Source organism: Fonsecaea pedrosoi (assembly GCF_000835455.1).
Source record: "Fonsecaea pedrosoi CBS 271.37 unplaced genomic scaffold supercont1.1, whole genome shotgun sequence".
Taxonomy (NCBI): Eukaryota; Fungi; Ascomycota; class Eurotiomycetes; order Chaetothyriales; family Herpotrichiellaceae; genus Fonsecaea; species Fonsecaea pedrosoi.
Genome location: NW_013550615.1, coordinates 3,090,371 through 3,109,319, shown reverse-complemented (window position 1 = coordinate 3,109,319; position 18,949 = coordinate 3,090,371). Strand labels below are relative to the sequence as shown.

Genomic DNA, 18,949 nt, shown 5'->3' with positions numbered 1-18,949 from the left:
TTCCACTCGGGTTTTTCCCAAAGTCCATAATCTCCCACACCACCGAGCATACTACTGAGTAACGAGAAAAGTGAGTACCGAGTACAGCATTGAGTACCTCTCCTTTGTATCTCTGACCGCACGTAGCTTAGAGCAAGACGGGGATGTTGCTTGCTGGCCAGTATTGTATCTATCATACAGACATCTAAGGGGAGTGATATGTAGATATACTAAATATCTTCTTCGCGGGGCAGGTCAAAAACCACTGTGCAGTGTGTGACACTGGAACGCATATTTCTTCATTCTTTCCTCCATTTACTCGGTATATGTAGGTCCTTGGACACCTCCCTGTGCTCAATACCTACCTACGTACCTAGAGAACTGCCTACCTACCTAAAAGTAGTACCCGTGACCGTGATTAACATGGTAGGTAGGTACTCGATCCATATGCTATAAGGTACGTATGTAGGGTAGGTACCGAAGTTTATGGGTATACGATATGCCAGAGCTACAGGTCAGTATACAAGTAGCCAAGGAGACAAGTACTGTCTGTACTCGGTAGATGGAAGCGAGGGTAATTATAGCGGAACATGCACGAATCAGGGCACAGGTCAAAGACTCGGGAAGAGAGAGAGAAAAAAAAAAAAAAGGAAGGGGGGGGGGGGGGGAGAATGTGGTCTGTTTGAAGCGGTTCATAATGGCATTTCTATCGTTATATCCCTCCCTCCCTCCCTTTCTAAGGCTCCGGGAAGAATGTGTGTACACATGTGTGGTACAATGTTTGTCGAAGTGTGTGAGGCGTGCAATAAGACCCGTGTGATGGGATGTGATGTGGTCTATGTTCTTGCTTTTCAAGGCAGAATAACTTCCGCTGCTAAAAGTCCCTTCGGACGTGACTGGTCGGGACTCGGGGAGTCCGTATTCCTTTCCTGTTCTGACTCGCCCCGCCCCGGGAGCCGAGAGGGATGGTCGCTCAAGAGGTCGTCCGCGCCGCATCATAGTCAGAACTGGGAGCGGTGAGGTCCCTTCTTGCGAGAGATTGGTAACCTGGCACTGTCGTGGCCGTCTCGGCTTGCCCAGCTATGTTTGCTGGCACCCTGGCAGCAAAACCAAATCCGCCCCGGCCACTGCCATCGGGCCCTCTCGGTGCCCGGATCGGTTCCTGGACGTGCTGCAGAGGAGGCAACCCGGTAGAGTTGTGGAGCGATCCCGCCCCGTTTTCCCACTCTCGTCGCTGCTGAGGATATGTCGAGTCGGGCCTCGAAGCGTATGAAGGATCGTACAATTCTCGATGTTGGGAACCGCCTCTTGATTGGTTTCGAGAGTTCATGTTGTGGTTACCCGCCACGCCTCCCACTCCTCCCGGCCCGCGGCGCCCTCCTCTGCCGCCCCGACTGCGATTTGGTGTCGCAGATCTTGAGCCGGGCGGGGTCGAGCTCCCTGGACTGGAGGTCCCCGACTTGTTATAGGCTCCTTGTTGGTGAGAGGATAGTGTCGTACTGGCACTCGAGGTCCCGAACAGTTCTTGTCTGCGTTCCTCGTATTTGCGCTGCTTCTCCTCGCGGTCCCTGGCGGCACGGGCCTGTCGTTCGGCGAGGGTGAGTTCGCGGGCCCTGACCTCCTCTTCGTCCTCGGAGGACTCGCGACCAGCAGAGTCGTTCTTGGAGCTATTCAGGCTTAGGTCTTGGAGACCGGCAGTGGGCGGTCGAGGAGATTGCGATTGAATTATGGGCCCTTTTCTCGACAGGAGGATCGGAGGTGGTTTGAACTCGGATCGTAGGGGGACGATATTGCGCGACTCCAAAAAGTAGTTGGTTTCTCTAGGCCCTTCACTGTGATCCAGGCCACAACACCCGAGAGTCAGAACAAGAGACACAAGAGGTGGGAAGAGGTTGGTTCCATGCAGCGCGTACGCTTCGGCCCACAGCTGCCGGTTGAACTCGGCCTGTTGAGCCCTTCGCTGGGCCTTTGTCACCTTCGACGAGACTCTTTTGGCCTCCGTTTCCGTGGGGGGAGTTGGCAGTTTCTGGCGACCAATGTTTTAGCAATCGAGGGAATGACGCTCAATAAAAAAAAGAAAAGATCACCACGTACATCGGCGGTGGAGGACCACTCGTCCTCCCAGGCATCGGGGGGAGCCTTGCTCATCGCAGGCGCTATAACAGTTCGGTGAGAAGCGGAGTGAAAAGAGAAGGACGGTGGGAAGAGCGGATGTTGAACATGTGCCGTTACTGTCTAATGACGTTGCCGAATCGGTGGTTCTATATCTCATACACAAGACTCTATTCGAATTATGTCCTTGAGCTTGAGTAGGTGGGGGGAGAGATCAAGAGATTTAGTTAAGATACATGTACAGTAGCTGGAAGAAAGGTGGGACACTTTTCCTCGGTGTATCTGAATAGTGCCGGGAACAGGCGCACATGGTGTGGAGAAGAGAAGGACACTAGGACAGGGGTGAAGACAACCATCTCAAAAAGACGCTGCACCTCTAGACCTCGTATACTTTTTGCCTTTCCCTTTGTATAATTTTTGCTTCGTTCACTCCCCGTCTCCGGGTGAGTCTATATTAGATTAGTTAGTAGCTGCTCTGCTACCGGCTGCGTATATCCAAGCGCTATCATTGCCTGTTTCCAATCCCATTCCCATCAAGTAAACACCTAGCCGTGGCTGTGTAAGGTTGATTCCTTTGAATGGTCGCACAGGTGAACCCCGGCTTCATATCAGTGCTTGCACGTGTAGTTCGTCAGGCCAAGTACAGCCTCTGTAAAACCCATCTCGCATCCAGTCCCAGCCTCAGGCTCGGTCAGGAGTCACGCGACGCAGCTTCTCGGTACGAAGCATCCACAAATCTACTGTGAAACGACCTCCCCCTCGAGAAGGTAGATGCCGCGTCGCTTCGTTTCCTCTTCTCCTTGCCCTGCGCGATCTTTTCCCACTCTTCCCATTCTCTGGCGATCTCACCGAGGACCGTGGCCATGGCCGATGCGCTCGCCATGAGGCCATGTCCCTCACCGTCCAGGATTCGTAATTCACATCGCTTCATCACGCCGTGCAGCCAACGTACATTGTCCAGCGGAACCCGCGTATCCTTGGCCCCATGATGGATTACAACTGACCTTGTCACCTCGGGATATCGAAACCCTATAGGTCTCCGTCGCTCCAGACAGACCAGCAGATCAATGGCGGGATTCGCATTCTGCGTGGCCAGCGTCCAGATGCGATGTGTAAGTGTCTGGTTATAAAGTGCTTGCCGTGCTTCGGGGCTCAAGCGTGGAGACATCGGTCGAATAGCCGCGGCAGAGGTTTTTGTGGACGAAAACGTCTGCCGGCCAGAATCGAGCTTTGGGCTGGACAGAGGGGGTCCCGGTATCCCCAACGTTTCATTATTGGCTTGATAGCATGACAGAGCCCGTGCCCGGTTGGCTGTGCCTGTTCGGGGTCGCTCGGGCTCAAAGTCAGGAAGGGTGGCTCCAAATGAACTGTCGTCGTTCAAATCTTGAAATGGATAAGCGAGCGCTGCGTCCAGATTCTCGAGTTGCTGCTTGGTCTTCTTGGACTTTAGTGGCTTCGTATCCACCGAAGCACTTGTGGCAGTCAAAAACCTTGAGTTTGCAACTTTGAGAATTTGTGCTGGCAGAACGCTCAGAATTTTGTGGCTAAAGGGCAGATTGGCAATCGGCTGCGAGTCGGGTCCGATTGCTGCCCCTTTGGGCATCTGTGAAGGTGGAATCCATGGGGCTAGGAGATGGATACGCCCTCGCACATATTGTGGCATCTTCAAGGCTGTCGCAAGAGCGTAAATTGCGCCTGCAGAATGCGCCAGAAGCGAGAACCTCGTGATCTCCAGAGAACTGCATATGACGGCCACATCGTCAACCCAATTCAGAGGAGTACACTGAGCTTCTGGCAACGGTGAGCTTGCGCCCACGCCAGGCCGATCGGGTGTGATCAATCTCAGGCGCAAAGTTCTAGCAAGCTCGTCATAGAATGCGGTGAGATAGCGGGTCAATCCCATACCGACACAACACAAGACCACAAATCCGTTCGGATCTCCCACTTCTGAAAAGGTGATCGTCCGACCGGTGCGTGGATGTCGAATCTTTTGTGTAAACCGAGGCGCGCCAAGAAAAGTATCAACTTCTTCAGTTATTGACTTCATTTCCATAAGAGCAGGTTCTTGCTTGTTCGTGTGGGTAATGGAACTCCGCTTGCCCTGAGCCATGGAGCCACGGTAGACACTATTGCGCCGGGACGGCGCTGCACTTGAAGGACTAGACATAACGCCGCCCACAGCAGGCGGCGGCAGGGGTGGTTCCTCCTTAGGAAGTTGTGGAGCAAAGGCAGGCATGTCGGCCAGATCAGATGCGGTGACGGTTGCGGATAGGTCGAGTGGACTTTCCACTTCGGGTGACTCTACCACCACCTCAGTAACAGAGAGTCTCGAAGTCTGGTAAGGACTTGATCGTTGTGTCGACAATTTAGGCGTCGCAATGGTATGTCTCTTCGCGGCTCGCTCCGATTTCCGTGCCTCATTTCGCCATTCCTTTTGGCGCTTTTCCCGAGCTTCTTGCAGTTCACGAATACGTCTAACAGTCGAGTTGTCGCCTTCAATGAGTTCGGAATCGATGTTGAGCTCTTTCAGATCTCGAGTAGAGAAAGAGTGTCTGTTCTGTTGGTCGGGGGAGACATCCGAAACGCCGGTGACGCTGCGCCTTAGGGATGACCGACGAGAAGGGATCATATGACTTCCTAAATCACCCCTGCTCAATCTCAGAGCAGTGATTGTAGGACTCTCAGCAGGCGCAGGTTCAAGTTGTGCTCCCACACTTGAACGCCCATCAATGGATGATGCGCGGGTCGGCCACTTGTTCTCCCTTTCGTGGTCCATGCTATAAAGGGATTCGGTCTTCCGGCGTCTATCTGACGAAACTCGCCGCGGAGGAATAGGCTTTGAGGCAGCCATCTCGCGCATTGACTCGAACGTTGGCTTCCGATGAGGGACGCTCAAACCACTGACAAATGAGAAGGTTGAGCTGGCGCTGGAACGGTTTCGTCTCTCAATGCTGGGTACCCCAACGCTATCAGACTCGGCACGCGACTTAAGACTCTGTATAGATTCTCTCGTGGCTAGACCGCTCTGAGAGGTCATATTCAGGGAGTGGACGAATGATCTGCTCGACCTTTTGGACAATAGCGGTGGCCTTCTAGCGTACTTAACCACCGGCGGCGCGGCGGCCTCTGCCTCACTACTATCATCAGTGGGAGGAGGGTCGTGCTGTTCCCTGTCCAAGTCGTCCGCATTTGGTGGTTCTGAGGAACTGGAACGTCGGTGCAGATCTCCTGAGATGTGTATGTCGGCGTTCGCGCTAAGTTCTTGCCTCGAATACGACGAGGCGGATATTTTGCTCAGAGAATCAATGAGCGAGGATATGACTTGTACTGATTCCGGGGGGGTTTCAGGCCGGTAGGACAACGGTGGTGTTTGCGCGGAGTCGAAGGGGGAGGAATCGATGTCGGGTCGAAGGGCCAAGCTGTGGTCGTAAGGAAGCTCGACAGACGTAGTACCGTTGTCATAGTCCATGCCTTACATTGCAGGTGGACGAGGTAGAAAGGCCAACGCAGATACTGTTTTGAGATGAGGGTGCAGTTGCGCATGCACAAGTCGAGGAACAGCCCAGGAGGTGGACAGGGGGAAAGTCTTCTTACTACAGCCAATCAAGACGGGTACGTGGAACAGGCGAGATTTGGGATGGGATTTTGGCACAAAAGCCACGTTGGAGAACTCGATATCATATTTCAAGACGTGTTGAGGCCATATCTAGCGCTGCATCGCAGTCTCATTGACCAAACGAGGTACCGAGCAGAGTGATGGGGATTGGAGCAAGAAGCTGCAGACGTGGCAAGTGATTGAGCTGCACTGCGAGAGAGCGTTGAGCCATGGGCTGGGGGGCGGGCGGGGGGACGCGTTTAGGGGATTTGGGAGTGGATTCGCAGTTTGTACCTCGTAGAGGACGGGAGACCCAGCTCGGAAAATTAACCTGCTGTCTGACCGTCAAACAGGTGGGTTTTCACTAGACGAAGCAAGGCACCCATCAATTCCAGAGCATCCGTTGTACTCGGTACTCAAATGCAATCTGCAGGGTCAGAAATCGCCAGCTCTAAGGACAGACCACTATTCCCATATTAAACGAGGCTGGCCGTTGCCCTCACAGAGGATGTTCCTAGTCGTGAGCAAAAAGGGTTCGGCGTCAGACCAGGCGATTTTGCTTCGCTCATAGCTAGCTCGGGAGCTTCGAGACGAACCAGGACGCATGGAGATCATCCGTCCATCAACCAGTGGGCAGCATGAAACACGAGTCAAGATTCAACCATGATTGATCAGCATCAGATTGAGCTTGTCCCACTAGCGGCAGTGTGCAGAGGTCCGCGAGAAAGTCCCCTGGCGATTATTATCTCGTACTTGAAAAGCGTCCCTGGCTGTTGGTAGAGTTGCAACTTGCGTTTGCCAGGCTAGGAGACATTGTCCGCGAAACCCCATTTGAGTTGGCGGCTGTCTAGCGCATCAAGTCCTGTCGACTTCTGTATCTAGTGCTACCTTCATTTCGCTGTTGATGGGAAGTGCGGACACTTCATACCCCCACGAGAGACATTCATCCTACTAGAGACGTTCTACGGGCCACAGCGATGCTATCTCATCTGTGTGACCTCGGTGTGGCGGTGGGCGCAGTTGTTCAGGGCTTTAGGGGACTCGATTGTGTGGAATTGACCTCTATATCTAGAATATGGACCAAAGCCGACTGATATATACAAGACATCATGCGACGCACAGGGGTGATGTCGAGCCACTTCCTTGATAGCCTCTAGTGACTTGACTCCAGGAAACAGCGCAGCTTGTACCGCCGCTTCCGTCATCTCCATGTCCTCGACACCCTGAAGCAAAAAGGTCTATCTCTAGAACCACCCAATGAAAGACGTCGATGTATCGTGGTATCTCCCAAAATTCTAAGACGCTTCTTCGGATCCTATCGGCACGTTTCTGCCGCAGATCCTCAAAACAAAAAGCGATATTCTTTTCCGAACGCCGCGCTCAAGGACGATGTATTCTTTGACTTTTCCACAAACGCCAGTGTATCCCATTGAGAACCAAGAGCAAAGTTGAACGCGCTAGACCAGTCTATGCCGGTCATTCAAGTCGTGAATCGTGATGGCGTGAAAGTCCTGCCATCGGTGGCGATCCGAGCAGAGAGGGTAACTGAGAGAAAAGATCTGCCACATTATCGTATCACACAGTAACTGGCAGGCCCGCTCGTAATCTTTCTCTTTCTTCACCAAAGACTTTGCGTGACATTTCCAAGACCATTTCGAAGCCCTCCCGACCGCGAGCGGCGTTTTCTCGAAATCGCTCAACACTCGCTTCTTCGATTTTGGAACGAATTTTTTGCCATCCACCGCATAATGCCACAATCTTGGCTTGTTGGTGGAATTCTGTCTTGTGTTTTGTGTCATTGGACGAAGGCTGGTAGACCACGGTCTCCCGACACTCCAGAAGATTAGACCAGGTCATGTTTGTGCTGCACATTGTGACCTTTTTCGAGGCTGGGTCCACGTAAGAGACCTCGTAGACATAGCTCGTGGTTTCGCCTCCAATGATACTCAGAATCCATTTCGGCGCGTTTTGTTGGCATGTGATAAGACGTTCGGTGCGAAGGATGCCTGTCTGAGGATCGATGTGGCGAGAGATCGTGTCGACCGCTAAAACATGGGAGGCTTTATCGTTCCAAGGGCAGTATTTGCGCCAGTTGTTTGTGCTCACCTCCTCCCAAGAATAGTCAAAGGTATAGGAAGACGAGAAGATCTTCATGTTGCTAAACTTGGGCGAGCCGTCGGCGGAGTGATCGAGACTGGCCGCAGGGCGATATATCTGGGGGATATAATTCAAGGGAACGGATGGGGTCTATTTATCGCAGTCTTTTGGTGAGAGGAAGTTGACCAAATGCTGAGATTTACTCTGAGCTCCTGCAAAGCTAGAGTTATAAAAAGGAGTGTGGGAGGAACAACTGTCGACGTGAATATTGCTCGTCGGGAATTCACAAAGGAGGAAAAAGGAAAAAAGTGAAAAATAGCCAACCGATTACCGGAGTTCAATCCTCGGGTGTTCTCTTCTTCTAGCGCCCGGGGAGGGTCGGAGAAATCTGGTCACGTGCATTATCTTCTTAACCATTGTGATGAGAAAGCATGACGTCTGACAAAAAGAATCTGGAGTTGGTTTAGTCGAACCTCGTGTGAAGGCGAAGAAGGTTGGCTGTCAGACAGAACCCATTTTCGCATCATCAATTTCCATTCGGAATTCTCATCATTTCTTCATCGTTCTCGAGCCATTTTCGGTCCATCGTGGCCGAGATAAGCGCTCACAGTTTGTGCCATTCGCCCGCGATTCCCCAAATCTGACCCCTATGACATCGTTCATCCTCTCCTAAACACCCATTCATCATGTCTGAATTCTGGAAATCGACAGTAAGTCTAACGCCTCCCAGCTCACTGCAAGATCTATATGGCGCATTGCTGACTGATCTACAGCCGAAATATTGGTGCAAGCACTGCAGCACCTTTGTCAAAGATACCTCATTTGAGCGCAAACAACATGAGGGCACCGTCAAACATCAAAATAACCTGAAGCGCTTTCTCCGCGACATTCAAAATAGCCATGAGCGAGGCGAGCGGGAAAAGGAGAGGGCCAAGTCAGAAGTTGAGAGACTCAAGGGAGTTGCTGGTGGCGATATAAACAGATCATCAAGCCCCTCACAACCATCTTCAAAGCAGAACGCTCAATCTGCACCGAAACCTCCTACGGGACCTCAGTCTACCGCAGATCGGAAGAAACAATGGGCGCAGTTGGCCGAGATGGGGATCAAAGTCCCTGAAGAGTTCCGTTCTGAGATGGCCATGGTTGGGGACTGGCAGGTGGTGTCACAACAAATAGTTGACGAGACACCATCAGAAGCGCCTCTAAGCAAGGGTGTCAAAAAGCGCAAATACGAAGGTCAAGATGAAGATGAGGAGGAGAAGAAAGAAGCTGGCGAAGCTGTCGTGCGACGCGGATGGGGTGCTGCCACCAAGAAATATCCTGGCCACGACGAAGCCGATCTCGAAGATCTCTTGTCGGGTTCGATCTCCGTCAAGAAAGAAAGGACCGCAAGCCCGGTCACGCAAATTAAAAAGGAAGACAAGGACTCTTTGCGACAAGGAAAGAACCTTGTTCTCGACCATGATGGCCGTCCGGGTGGAAATTGTACCTCAAGCCAGGTGGAATCTTCGCCCCCCAACCGACTAAAGCAAGATGATCCGGGACTGAAGGAAGAGCCAAATTCATCACAACCACCCATGTCTATGGACCGAATCCCAGAGGAGGTCCCAATACCTATGTTCAAGAAACGTAAGGCCAAAGTATCATGAAACGCCATAAAAGGATGGCTCCCCATGGTATGGGGGAATCTAGACCGGCAGACGCGAACCGGAGTCCAGATAAGCGAGATCATGATCAAGCCAACCTTTGATTGTCGACTGATTACGTTCGGTTTTGGCCCAAACTCTGATGCAGAAGTTTGCACAACCATTGGCCCCTTGGAATTAATTGACCAAGCTGTTGCACGAAATTCCCAAGTGGCGTAACCACGTGGGATTACAGTGGCACAGATGCGACGACACTGGTGATATGACAGCAGTGACAGGATCATCCTCGTCTCCAAGGTGTTGCGCCTCCAGTCCCGCCAAGCGAAGGAACAGTAAGTTATGTCCCACAGTTGGACAGGGCAAGGCATTCAGGCGCGCATGATTCGACATTTTCTCATCGGGAGCGAGGGCCAAGCAGGAAAACCACGGTAATTCATGCAATGGCTAGTACAGCATCAGCAAAAACACCAAATACACAAATCGCCTGCATCCAAAGTTGTCCCTCGGGCATGCCGAGTGGCAAGCATAAGCTCTTCATTTGAATGACCGTTTTGGCCCCCGTGCCCCCAGACGTTGTCCGAGCCCTGCTCTCTAGGCGAGATTTACGTAGACTCTGATGAATCAAACGTCATCATCACTGACCGCCTCCATTTCTAGGAGAAAGGTGTCATGCATGACCGACATGTCACCAGCGGCCAATTGCACGTCGGGGACAGCTCGAATTATCCCTCTTGTCATCCTCGTTTATTCCTGATTATGCCGAGGAGTGCTTGATGCACCCTGCCGTGAACGAGGGCACGAGTGGTGCATTACCTATGGTCGTCATCCCCAGGGGCCTAAGGCAAGGGGCCTCTCGATCGCCTCTGCACAACCTGCATGCTGCTTGTGCTGCTCGCCTTTTGGTCCCGCAAGGGGATCTGGCTCGTTCGGAGAATATTGTGCTGCACCGTTGCACGATTTCCGACCCCAGCGCACTTCGGTCCGTCATTCACACGATCTCGACTCTCGACGGTTAGGTCCTTTTGGTGGAAGCCCTCTGCCAGCTTGGATCAGTATCTGTCAATTTTGGTCTTCGTGCAGAACGGCCTCGGATAGATAGGCAATTATCAGGAGAGACACCACCTATGACGAGCCAGTCGAGGCTCACAGGGGTCGAGGCTTCTTTTTCAGTGCCGTCTCAGGGTATGATTTCATGCACCTTTTCGTGTTGACAAGACGGGCTCATGTGACACCAAAAGCCACCCTCGAGACGACGGTTGACAAATGGTACCTGGGCGGTACCGGATCTAATGCGGGCCAACCATGCATTGTGGCTGGGCGATCATGATGGCTGGAGGAGCGTTCCTGGGATGCGATGATCAACGAGGAAAGTCCAGAGCTTGGGAGGGGGGAGGCCTGCCAAAACAAGAGGCAAGGCACATCTCGGAGCGAGGTCAAACTTGTCTCGCTAAGAGGCACCTTGAAAGTCAAAAAAGGCTAAAAGTGCCCTGTGCGCTGGAAGCCTGTGGACGAGAGACACTCGGGGTGGAGTTGTCCTCGAATCTGTTTAGGCCGTCGTGTCGTGGACTTTGTCGAGGACGAGTTTCCCTGGGCTACTTTTTCCAACTAGTTTGTCTGGAGATTTTCGAACACTTGTTTCAGTCGATAGCGTGACGGGGGTCATGGTGATCAAACAGCAAGGTTCCAGGGATATCACACGCCAATCCGTGGGCTGTCTTTGAGAGTTTCTTGCTATCTTTTTTGTCCCCCTCATCATTCCCCCCAAGCCCCCCAACCTCTCCAATAGTCCACCGGGTGTTGGTAGCTGCATGGTGACCGGTGGCGTACCGCTTCGAGCGAACCAGGACAGGAACAAGAGGGAGAGAATCAGGAAGCGGAGCACGAAGGGGTTGACGAGGTAGGAAAAGCACCAGTCTCTTTTTTTGCTCTGGAGCCCGCACGGGCCCTGGACATGGATTGCTTTGGGTGGGTTTGGATGCTGACATGGTCACATTGAGAGACAGCCTCAAAGGAAGGATACGGAGTACCCTGGTCGGCGGTGCTATACTCGAGTAGGCAGAGTCCAGGAGGGAGTTGCATGTAAGCGCAAGTGCAGCGAGTCGACTACTGGGCTCGGTTACAGAAGTGGGCGTGAGTGGGCGTGAGTGGGCGTGAGCGGGCATGACTTTTCCAAAATTGTTGGTGCCTCGACTGATACGACTCCATTTCTCGAAATGCCGCTAGCAGGGTTCTAGAGTCGCTTGGCAACGGTCAAGCAGCAGCGTCGTGACATCCACGGGCATTTGAGGTTGTTCTCTTTTGGGACATTGCATTGCACAGAAGAGAAGGAGAGAGTCCGGGAGCGTCAACAATAACATTGGTCTATTGAACCAAAGAACTCGAAGCTGAATAGTGAGTGGGACGTTAAAGAAGTCTGCTCTCCACGGTGCGTTATCTATCCTTTTTGTTTGGCTCAGCTCCTGCTGCCTTGATTCCGAGTTTCTGGACAATCCGAGGGCCAGTTTTGCCAGTTTTGCTGCTGCCTCCATTTGGACCATCATCCCTGTTCAATGACTTTAAGCAATCTTCATCCTACACCGTATCCACCACGACCAAGATACGGTGTACAGGTGTGTACGAGTATTTCTCCAGCCTCGACAGCTTCGGGGCGCTATTCCTCGCAAAGGGGGGTGGGAGGGGCGGAACTAACCCCCGTTGGAATGTTTGGTCTTTTGTCTTTCTCAGCTTGATCAATAATTATTACCGTGTATAGCTGGCAGCCCCGATGCACATTAATGCAACCGACCTGGAGCGGGAAGCGCTAGCAGTGGGCAAAGCCGGGAGCAAAGGGCGCCCCCCCAGATGGGTGCCCCCCTCCCTTCGGTCCAGGATGAAGCACGGTCTAAAGGTGCTTAGACTCGGGCCTAACGTCGTCTGGCGTCGGGAGATGCCCTAAGCGAGAAGCCTCTTGACTGGGTACCAGGGAGTTTTGCAAACTCTTTGCTCAGCAGTTGGTGGGTTCTAGTGGTGCCTCCTGCCACAGACGAGTCGACCCAGCCAGCGGGCGGCCACTGCCAGTGCCACTGCCACCAGTTGCTGCTCGAGTCGTTTGGATCACCATTCACCACTCACCAACTCCTGGTGACCGTTGATTGACACCTTAACCTGGTTCCGGGCCGTTCGGGGGCATTTTGATGGAGTCGTGGTTTCCTGTCCGTTGTTTCCATCCCATTGTCCACATCCTACGTCTCCCACTAGTGCTTGTACAGGCCCCCAAGTATGGCATTTGGAGCACGGTCACCTTTCGAGTTATTGCACCTGGCCTCGCCCCCCAGAGAATGCTTGTCGTCTAAGGCGGCTGATCGTGTCGAAGCGATCCCAAGCGAGGTTCGTTCCAATTTCGCCATCGAAATCTGATTCATGCTCACCTGCGCTTCGGCACTTAGGACGTCCGCGACACCTGGAGCAAAAGAGCGAACACTCAAATGGTCAAGGCGTTGAGCCACTGGCGACTGGTGGGCGTTTCACGGGGCCTGAATGGGGTGACCAAGCACTCCAGCAGCGAGACCTTCTTCCCTCCCCCCCCTGCCCCGTCAAGCCCTGTTAGTGGAACTCGCATGCCTGTCAACCGCCGTTCCTCCTTCCGTCCAGTGCCATGCCACTTCGCTCCTCCATCCCAAGTCATATGTTATGTTACTATGGTGCAGGCACACCATACCGCAAACTCCATACGTTTTCCTAGTATCTTTACTCTCTTGACCACCTTTTGCTTTGCGCTCGATTCCTCCTTCATTCCTGGATTGTCTGTCTTATTGTCGTTTTTTTGCTCTGCTGCTTTCTCGTTGATGGTTTTGCACCCCGCTTGCTGACTTGCGTTACTTTGCTTGTCCGGTGCAGAGACATACTTCTGAACTCCTCCCCCGTCTGCAAGAAAGACAGAAAAGGCCGGTTGGGAAAAGAGGCAAAAATCTCACGGGACCGTGGCAAAGAGCATCAACGGATTGGGTTCCATCACCAATCAACTGGAAACTTCGCTGGTGATCATCCAACCGGTCATTTGAGAAGCAAATCCAAGTTTCCCGCTCTGGAAAAAAAAAGCATACGACATCGAAGCATCTTGCACTTTGTCAACTCTTTTCATCGACGTCGCTTCGCGTCGCGACTTTTGCTGCATTGACCTGCTCTGCTTGGGGGAAATACTGCAAGGGCGACGAGCCACGGACCTGATGAACTATTCAAATATGACCACGGCGGCTCTGCAAGCTTCGACGGCTCCGATCAGCCTGCCTCCGATCAGCAGCATCGATTTCCACACTCAAGTTGCACACAGGCCGGAACCAGAAGTTGTGCAACCTCTACCACCCCCGCCGCCAGCGCCGCAACGTGTCCTGCCACCGCTGCCGTATCCCTACTCTGTTCGACCAGCCCCAGCCCCAGTGCCGCCGCCACCTGTGCCTCACGAGTACATGCAATCACGGCCAATCTACCCGGGAATACCTTCGCCATACCAGCAAATGCCGGGACGAATGCCTCTTCCCTCGACGACGGATCCGAATCTGATCGTTGCGACTCCTCGACACAAAGCCAAGGAGGTGAAGAGACGGACCAAGACAGGATGTCTGACATGCCGAAAGAGGCGCATCAAGGTGAGTTTTCTGATCTATTTCCGCAATCATCTGTCCTCTTCAGCCCTACCCTCGTCTCTTTACAGTCTTCATTCCGGCCATCAAGCCTTGTTATCCACGTTGTCAACACACATGGGTTGGGCGGGTTTTTGACAGCGAGCGCATGGCAAGGCCGTGCCAGAGGCAAGGGCCCTTTGGGGGGTGGGCATGGCCGGGCGAGGGCAAGTTTACACGGGGGCTCCACCTGGGCTAGCGCCTAAGGCCAAATCCAGGGAGCTCCTGCCCCCCAAAGAATGCCCGGCCCTTTTTAGGCCTGGGGGGCTTGGTGATCGACCATGCCCATCTCCGCCCGTGTCACAAACCTTCCCTTCTCCATCCCTAACTCAACGGCGCTACACACATATTTTTTCTGTCTTAGCGACTCCATCGCCCAGCGCCTGTCTTCGTCTCGAGATTGCTTTCCCGTTCTCCTGTCCCCTTTGGGCCACGGCAGCACTTTCCCTCGCGTCCGCCTGCGCTCTGCTAGTCCTCTGCAGCCGCGACCGTTGATTTCCCCTTTCTCTCAACCCCTCGCACGGCGCTAACAGCTTGATGCTATTGACAGTGCGATGAAGGTCGACCAGACTGCAGAAATTGCATGAAGAGCAAGCGCAGTTGTCAAGGCTACGACCCGGTCTTCCAGCCGCAAGGTCCTCATTCTCTGCACCCTGCGCCGTCGGCCCCAAGCAACAACATCAGCAACAATCCTCCACCATCCTCCTCGGTCAACAATCAGGTCCCGAGGTTTACCAACACTTCCATTAGCCCCCCGGGGTCCAATCACCATTCCTCCATTGTCTCCAACTCACCTCGAGATCACTCAGAATACCCGTTCCCACGACCACCAGAACAGGTCTTGCCTCACATTAATCAGCCATATCATATGGACGGAGCGCATCAGCCTGGTCTAGCTCCATATCCACCACCGGGACGAAGTGAGTGGAGTTGAGCCGGTGATTCCTCCTCCATCGGGACTAACCTGAAGACAGTGCAATAATGACCGACGTCGGTTCTCGTCCGACCCCAAGGACCATTGAGTCCATTTGTACAATTGCTGGCACAAAAATTCCTAGTGTACCACCTATTCCACCCGATTCCGTCCCCAACCTCGAGTCAATTCGGAAAGTGTACGACATTGCCTTTGCTCCTGGCCTCGACAAGCTCTTGGAGGCTGGCCAGTCGAAATGGTTTGCACGGGAAGGGTTCCCTCTACTCTGCATGGATCGGACTCAATTGGGCAACATGTTGGCGTATTTGACTTTGGTTAGTAACCACGCCGATACGCCAACCGAAAATGCGACACTCGCCAGTCAAGAGGCCAGAGTGACCTGGGCCCTACTAGAGCTATGCATTCGACCGGCGCATGACAGTGGCGAAGAGGCAGACCGACTCGCCCGCCGGTGTCGAGCACTGGGGGCCATCCTGACGGGTGAACAATTCAGCAGCCAAACAGCGACAATGGCTGATTTTGTCCATCAAGAAGAGGCCGAACCCGAACCGAAAACCAGTGCCCTGGAAAAGCAACTGGGTAGGAGATCTGAAGAATTTTGGAACCTGGTCGAAGCGGCGGCTGCAACTCAGAGAGCGGATGGGTCAGGTCTGTCAGCCGCCGCAGTGAGACAATGCCGACCATATCTGGACGGGATGGAGAACAGAGATGTCATCTACAGTGTCATGCTGCTGGCATCTGGGGGCAATGGCGACCTAACTTCAGAACGAGAACTTGCAAAGAGATACCTGGAAGCTCAGGCGAATGGACGAGCCACGAATCAAGTGTTTGCGACTCTTTCTGGCATGGCGTTGAGGGCATTTGAGGGATAATCGGGTTGTTTCTTCTTCCTCACCAGGATCACCTTTACGTCTTTTCTTTACGAAATTTTCCTTTGTGACTTTATGCTATGGCGGTGGTCAAGATACAGAGAATGTTACACATACCCTTTTGTTCTGTTGGAAGCCGGAGTAAGCTGCATACTCGGATCTCTACTATTCGTTGGTCCACATGCCTTGATCATTGTACGTACCGCTGGCTGTGATGCATCAGGGTTGCACTACCTGCTGGGGGGAACAAGAGCTCTGGACGGGAGTCAATTTGTGGTGGCATGCCTGGCGAATGAATAGAAATTTCTGCAAGGGGATGGTGGACACCGTCCCAAACACAAAGCGAGGGAACGAGTGTCGAATGACACTTGGCGGCGCAGAATGAAATATCACCAACATCTAGCGGTGTTGTACTCTATCCACCAGTCATGATTGCCTCCAGCATTCTTGATCGCGTGAGTGCGGATTCTTTTGTACAGCTGCTCCGAACTCACGAGACGCTCGAAACTCGTTTTGCGTGGTGATGATATCAATAGCTCATCACATGCAGATTACGGTTTTCGATACGAGCACCCTACACATGAAGCTAAAGCCGACCAATGTCTTAATACCCCGTAGAGGGTTGGACGAGCAGCGGGCTCCAGCATAAGCGAGCATGCAGGGATCACCGTCGCGGGCCGTGGTAGCGAGTTCTAGGCTCGGTAGCGAGGGGCGCGAGGTTTTCTCCCTCCCCCGAAAGACTTCGTACGAGTAGCTGAGTAGCTTTGTGGAGGAGGAAAGTAGAAGGTTTTTTTTCCTTTTTGATCCCCTTGCGGAGACCCTTTTGTCGGACCGTTCATAATTTCTGTAACGAACGGATTAATTAGCACGGGGAATTAAGGGTTGTTGTGGAGCGTGTGAGGCGGCGAAACATTGGATGAGCGACAGAGCGAGAGAGAGGGGACAGAGAAAATAAGAAGACGATGATGGGGTCGAGGGTTGAGTGTCGGACTACTACGTCCCCAAGAAAAGATGCATGTGTATGTCTGTATGTATCTATGTACATACATGGGTTGTGGTCTAGACTTGTGCCTGGGGCATCCACAATAATGTCCACCTGGCCCTGAGGAGTGGTTTGAAGGGAAAGTATCGACGACGACAGGGAGAGGCAGACAGATGGGGGTTGGGAGGAGGAGGAGGAGGAGAAGGAGGAGAATGAAGCCTACAAAGCTACCCAAGTACATACATGTACTTGCAAAGAGACAGGCCGTCTATACGAGGTACCTAGGTTGAGTATACATTGATAGTATACTTGGATGTACATACCTCGCACGAGTACGAGTACGAGTACACAGGTCATAGGCATGCACTAACATAACTCCCGTGCGAAGGCACAAGGGGCCGAGAGCGCATTCAACGACAAGCAAAATAAACCTTCGAGGAGGAAGATACTTCCCGTCCTTGTCACACACATACACACCTAACACTATTATCGAGTCACTGCCTACATGTAGGTCCATTTGTATTCGTGTGCTACCCCCATACCATGCCTACTAGGTACATGTACCTCCACCTGCAATTGCATAGGGTACAAAGTACGTGCATGAACTGCCCAGTGCGCCTCCCTGGCCCCTCTTCTTTCTCTCCGGCTCTCCCCTTCCCTTCTCCCACTCTTTTTTAGCCTTTGGTTGTACACGTCGATCAAGGCGTCTGGACTCTGAAGATGGGGCGGAGAGGCTGGAGTGGACTGAGCTAGACCGTTCGCGAGCTGAAGAACCGTGAGAACTAGGGAGGAGAGAGTTTGTCGAGTTTCATCCAGCTGGGACTGAAGCTAGACTAGCTGAGTCGGGCCGATGTATTCGATGGTGTACCTACGGGTTCTTGAGGTCCATTGCTGGAGCTTGGGAGGAAGGAAACGAAGGGAAGAGGGGGCAGCGGAAGGGAGGGAGGGAGGAAGGCGAGGGAGGGGAATACCGAGTACATCTTAAGCTTTTCAAGCCCGAACGGGAACAAGAGCTTTTTTTGGCGCAGATCTACGCAACCTACCACTACTACCTGCATAAAATGTTTCGCCCGCTTTGATATACCAAAACTAACTTTTGTGTGCACCTACGCCACCGACGGAGTACAACGACCACCACCCATGCCCTACCTACCTCCTACTTACATTACCTAGAGTCCTCGGTGCCACAGTACTCGCTGCATATATGCCAAACCTCGTACCGAACAAATCTACCCGTACTTCTACCTGTAGCGAGGAGACCCTGCATGCGTGCATGCATCGCATCATATCGCAACACATCATCCGCTGAGCGACCCATCTCGCCTGAAAGAGGGGGCAGCTCGGCGGCCGTACGAGACGAGGACGAGGACGAGGACGAGTAGGCATGGCATGGCACGGAGATCAGCTGGCTAGCTAGCAAGCTAGCCGTGTGAGGTTCTTCTTTTGGTCCAGAAATGGAAATGGAGAATGGAAAATACGAGGGAAGGATGTCGTATGGGGATCCCTTGTTGGCATCCCTGAGACAGATATCAATCCGCTTTGTTGGAAACGAGGGGGATTGTGTGAGACAAGGGAGGGGGAAGGAGGATGCGATCGAGTCTGCTTCAGCGTCTTGACTGAATACTACTAACCTACGGGTCCTCCGTACGAGGACAGGCCTCCCTAATCTGGAGTACATACTATTTGGTACCTGCGTGCCCAAAGTGTTGCCACAGATCCTCGACGAACATGCTATGCTAGGTAGGTAGTAAGTAGTAGATGGATCAGGTCCCTGAAGATATACCTCGTGTCGAGTACGCACTTGGACACATTGTCAAAGACACCAGACCGTCGCTCCAGGGCGTAAGAGACCATCGGACACATACTGCACTTGTTGTGTATCTAGCACAAGGACCGTACTCAAGAGTATCGACGTATCTACTCTCGTCGTATCTATCTGTCGCCGGCAGACGCGGCATTCCAGATACGAATTAGTTACACAGCAGTCAATCCCCGCAGGGTAATGGGAACATGTGCCTCGGCCACCGAACAAAAGGGCCCAATGCCAATGGAAATGGAATATCATACTCCTGCGAGG

At 52.8% G+C, this 18,949-nt stretch overlaps 6 protein-coding genes across 6 annotated transcripts; 3 read left to right on the top strand and 3 right to left on the bottom strand.

Annotated features, from left to right (window-relative positions):
- Nucleotides 1-952: 952 nt before the first annotated feature.
- On the bottom strand, nt 953-2,127 carry Z517_01124 (uncharacterized protein; the record flags this gene model as incomplete). Its single annotated transcript, XM_013434086.1, has 2 exons — nt 953-2,005; nt 2,074-2,127. The coding sequence occupies 2 exons, from the start codon at nt 2,125-2,127 to the stop codon at nt 953-955; spliced, it is 1,107 nt and encodes a 368-aa protein (XP_013289540.1).
- A 655-nt stretch (nt 2,128-2,782) lies between these two features.
- Nucleotides 2,783-5,560, bottom strand: Z517_01123 (uncharacterized protein; the record flags this gene model as incomplete). Its single annotated transcript, XM_013434085.1, has 1 exon — nt 2,783-5,560. The coding sequence occupies one exon, from the start codon at nt 5,558-5,560 to the stop codon at nt 2,783-2,785; it is 2,778 nt and encodes a 925-aa protein (XP_013289539.1).
- Nucleotides 5,561-7,261: 1,701 nt separating this feature from the next.
- Z517_01122 (uncharacterized protein) lies at nt 7,262-7,840 on the bottom strand (the record flags this gene model as incomplete). The annotated part of the gene is made up of 1 exon (XM_013434084.1): nt 7,262-7,840. One exon carries the CDS (start codon nt 7,838-7,840, stop codon nt 7,262-7,264), a length of 579 nt encoding a protein of 192 aa, XP_013289538.1.
- Nucleotides 7,841-8,469: 629 nt separating this feature from the next.
- Z517_01121 (uncharacterized protein) lies at nt 8,470-9,432 on the top strand (the record flags this gene model as incomplete). Its single annotated transcript, XM_013434083.1, has 2 exons — nt 8,470-8,493; nt 8,557-9,432. 2 exons carry the CDS (start codon nt 8,470-8,472, stop codon nt 9,430-9,432), a joined length of 900 nt encoding a protein of 299 aa, XP_013289537.1.
- A 4,217-nt stretch (nt 9,433-13,649) lies between these two features.
- Nucleotides 13,650-15,021, top strand: Z517_01120 (uncharacterized protein; the record flags this gene model as incomplete). The annotated part of the gene is made up of 2 exons (XM_013434082.1): nt 13,650-14,054; nt 14,638-15,021. 2 exons carry the CDS (start codon nt 13,650-13,652, stop codon nt 15,019-15,021), a joined length of 789 nt encoding a protein of 262 aa, XP_013289536.1.
- Nucleotides 15,022-15,068: 47 nt separating this feature from the next.
- Nucleotides 15,069-15,893, top strand: Z517_01119 (uncharacterized protein; the record flags this gene model as incomplete). The annotated part of the gene is made up of 1 exon (XM_013434081.1): nt 15,069-15,893. The coding sequence occupies one exon, from the start codon at nt 15,069-15,071 to the stop codon at nt 15,891-15,893; it is 825 nt and encodes a 274-aa protein (XP_013289535.1).
- Between the last annotated feature and the right edge of the window lie 3,056 nt (nt 15,894-18,949).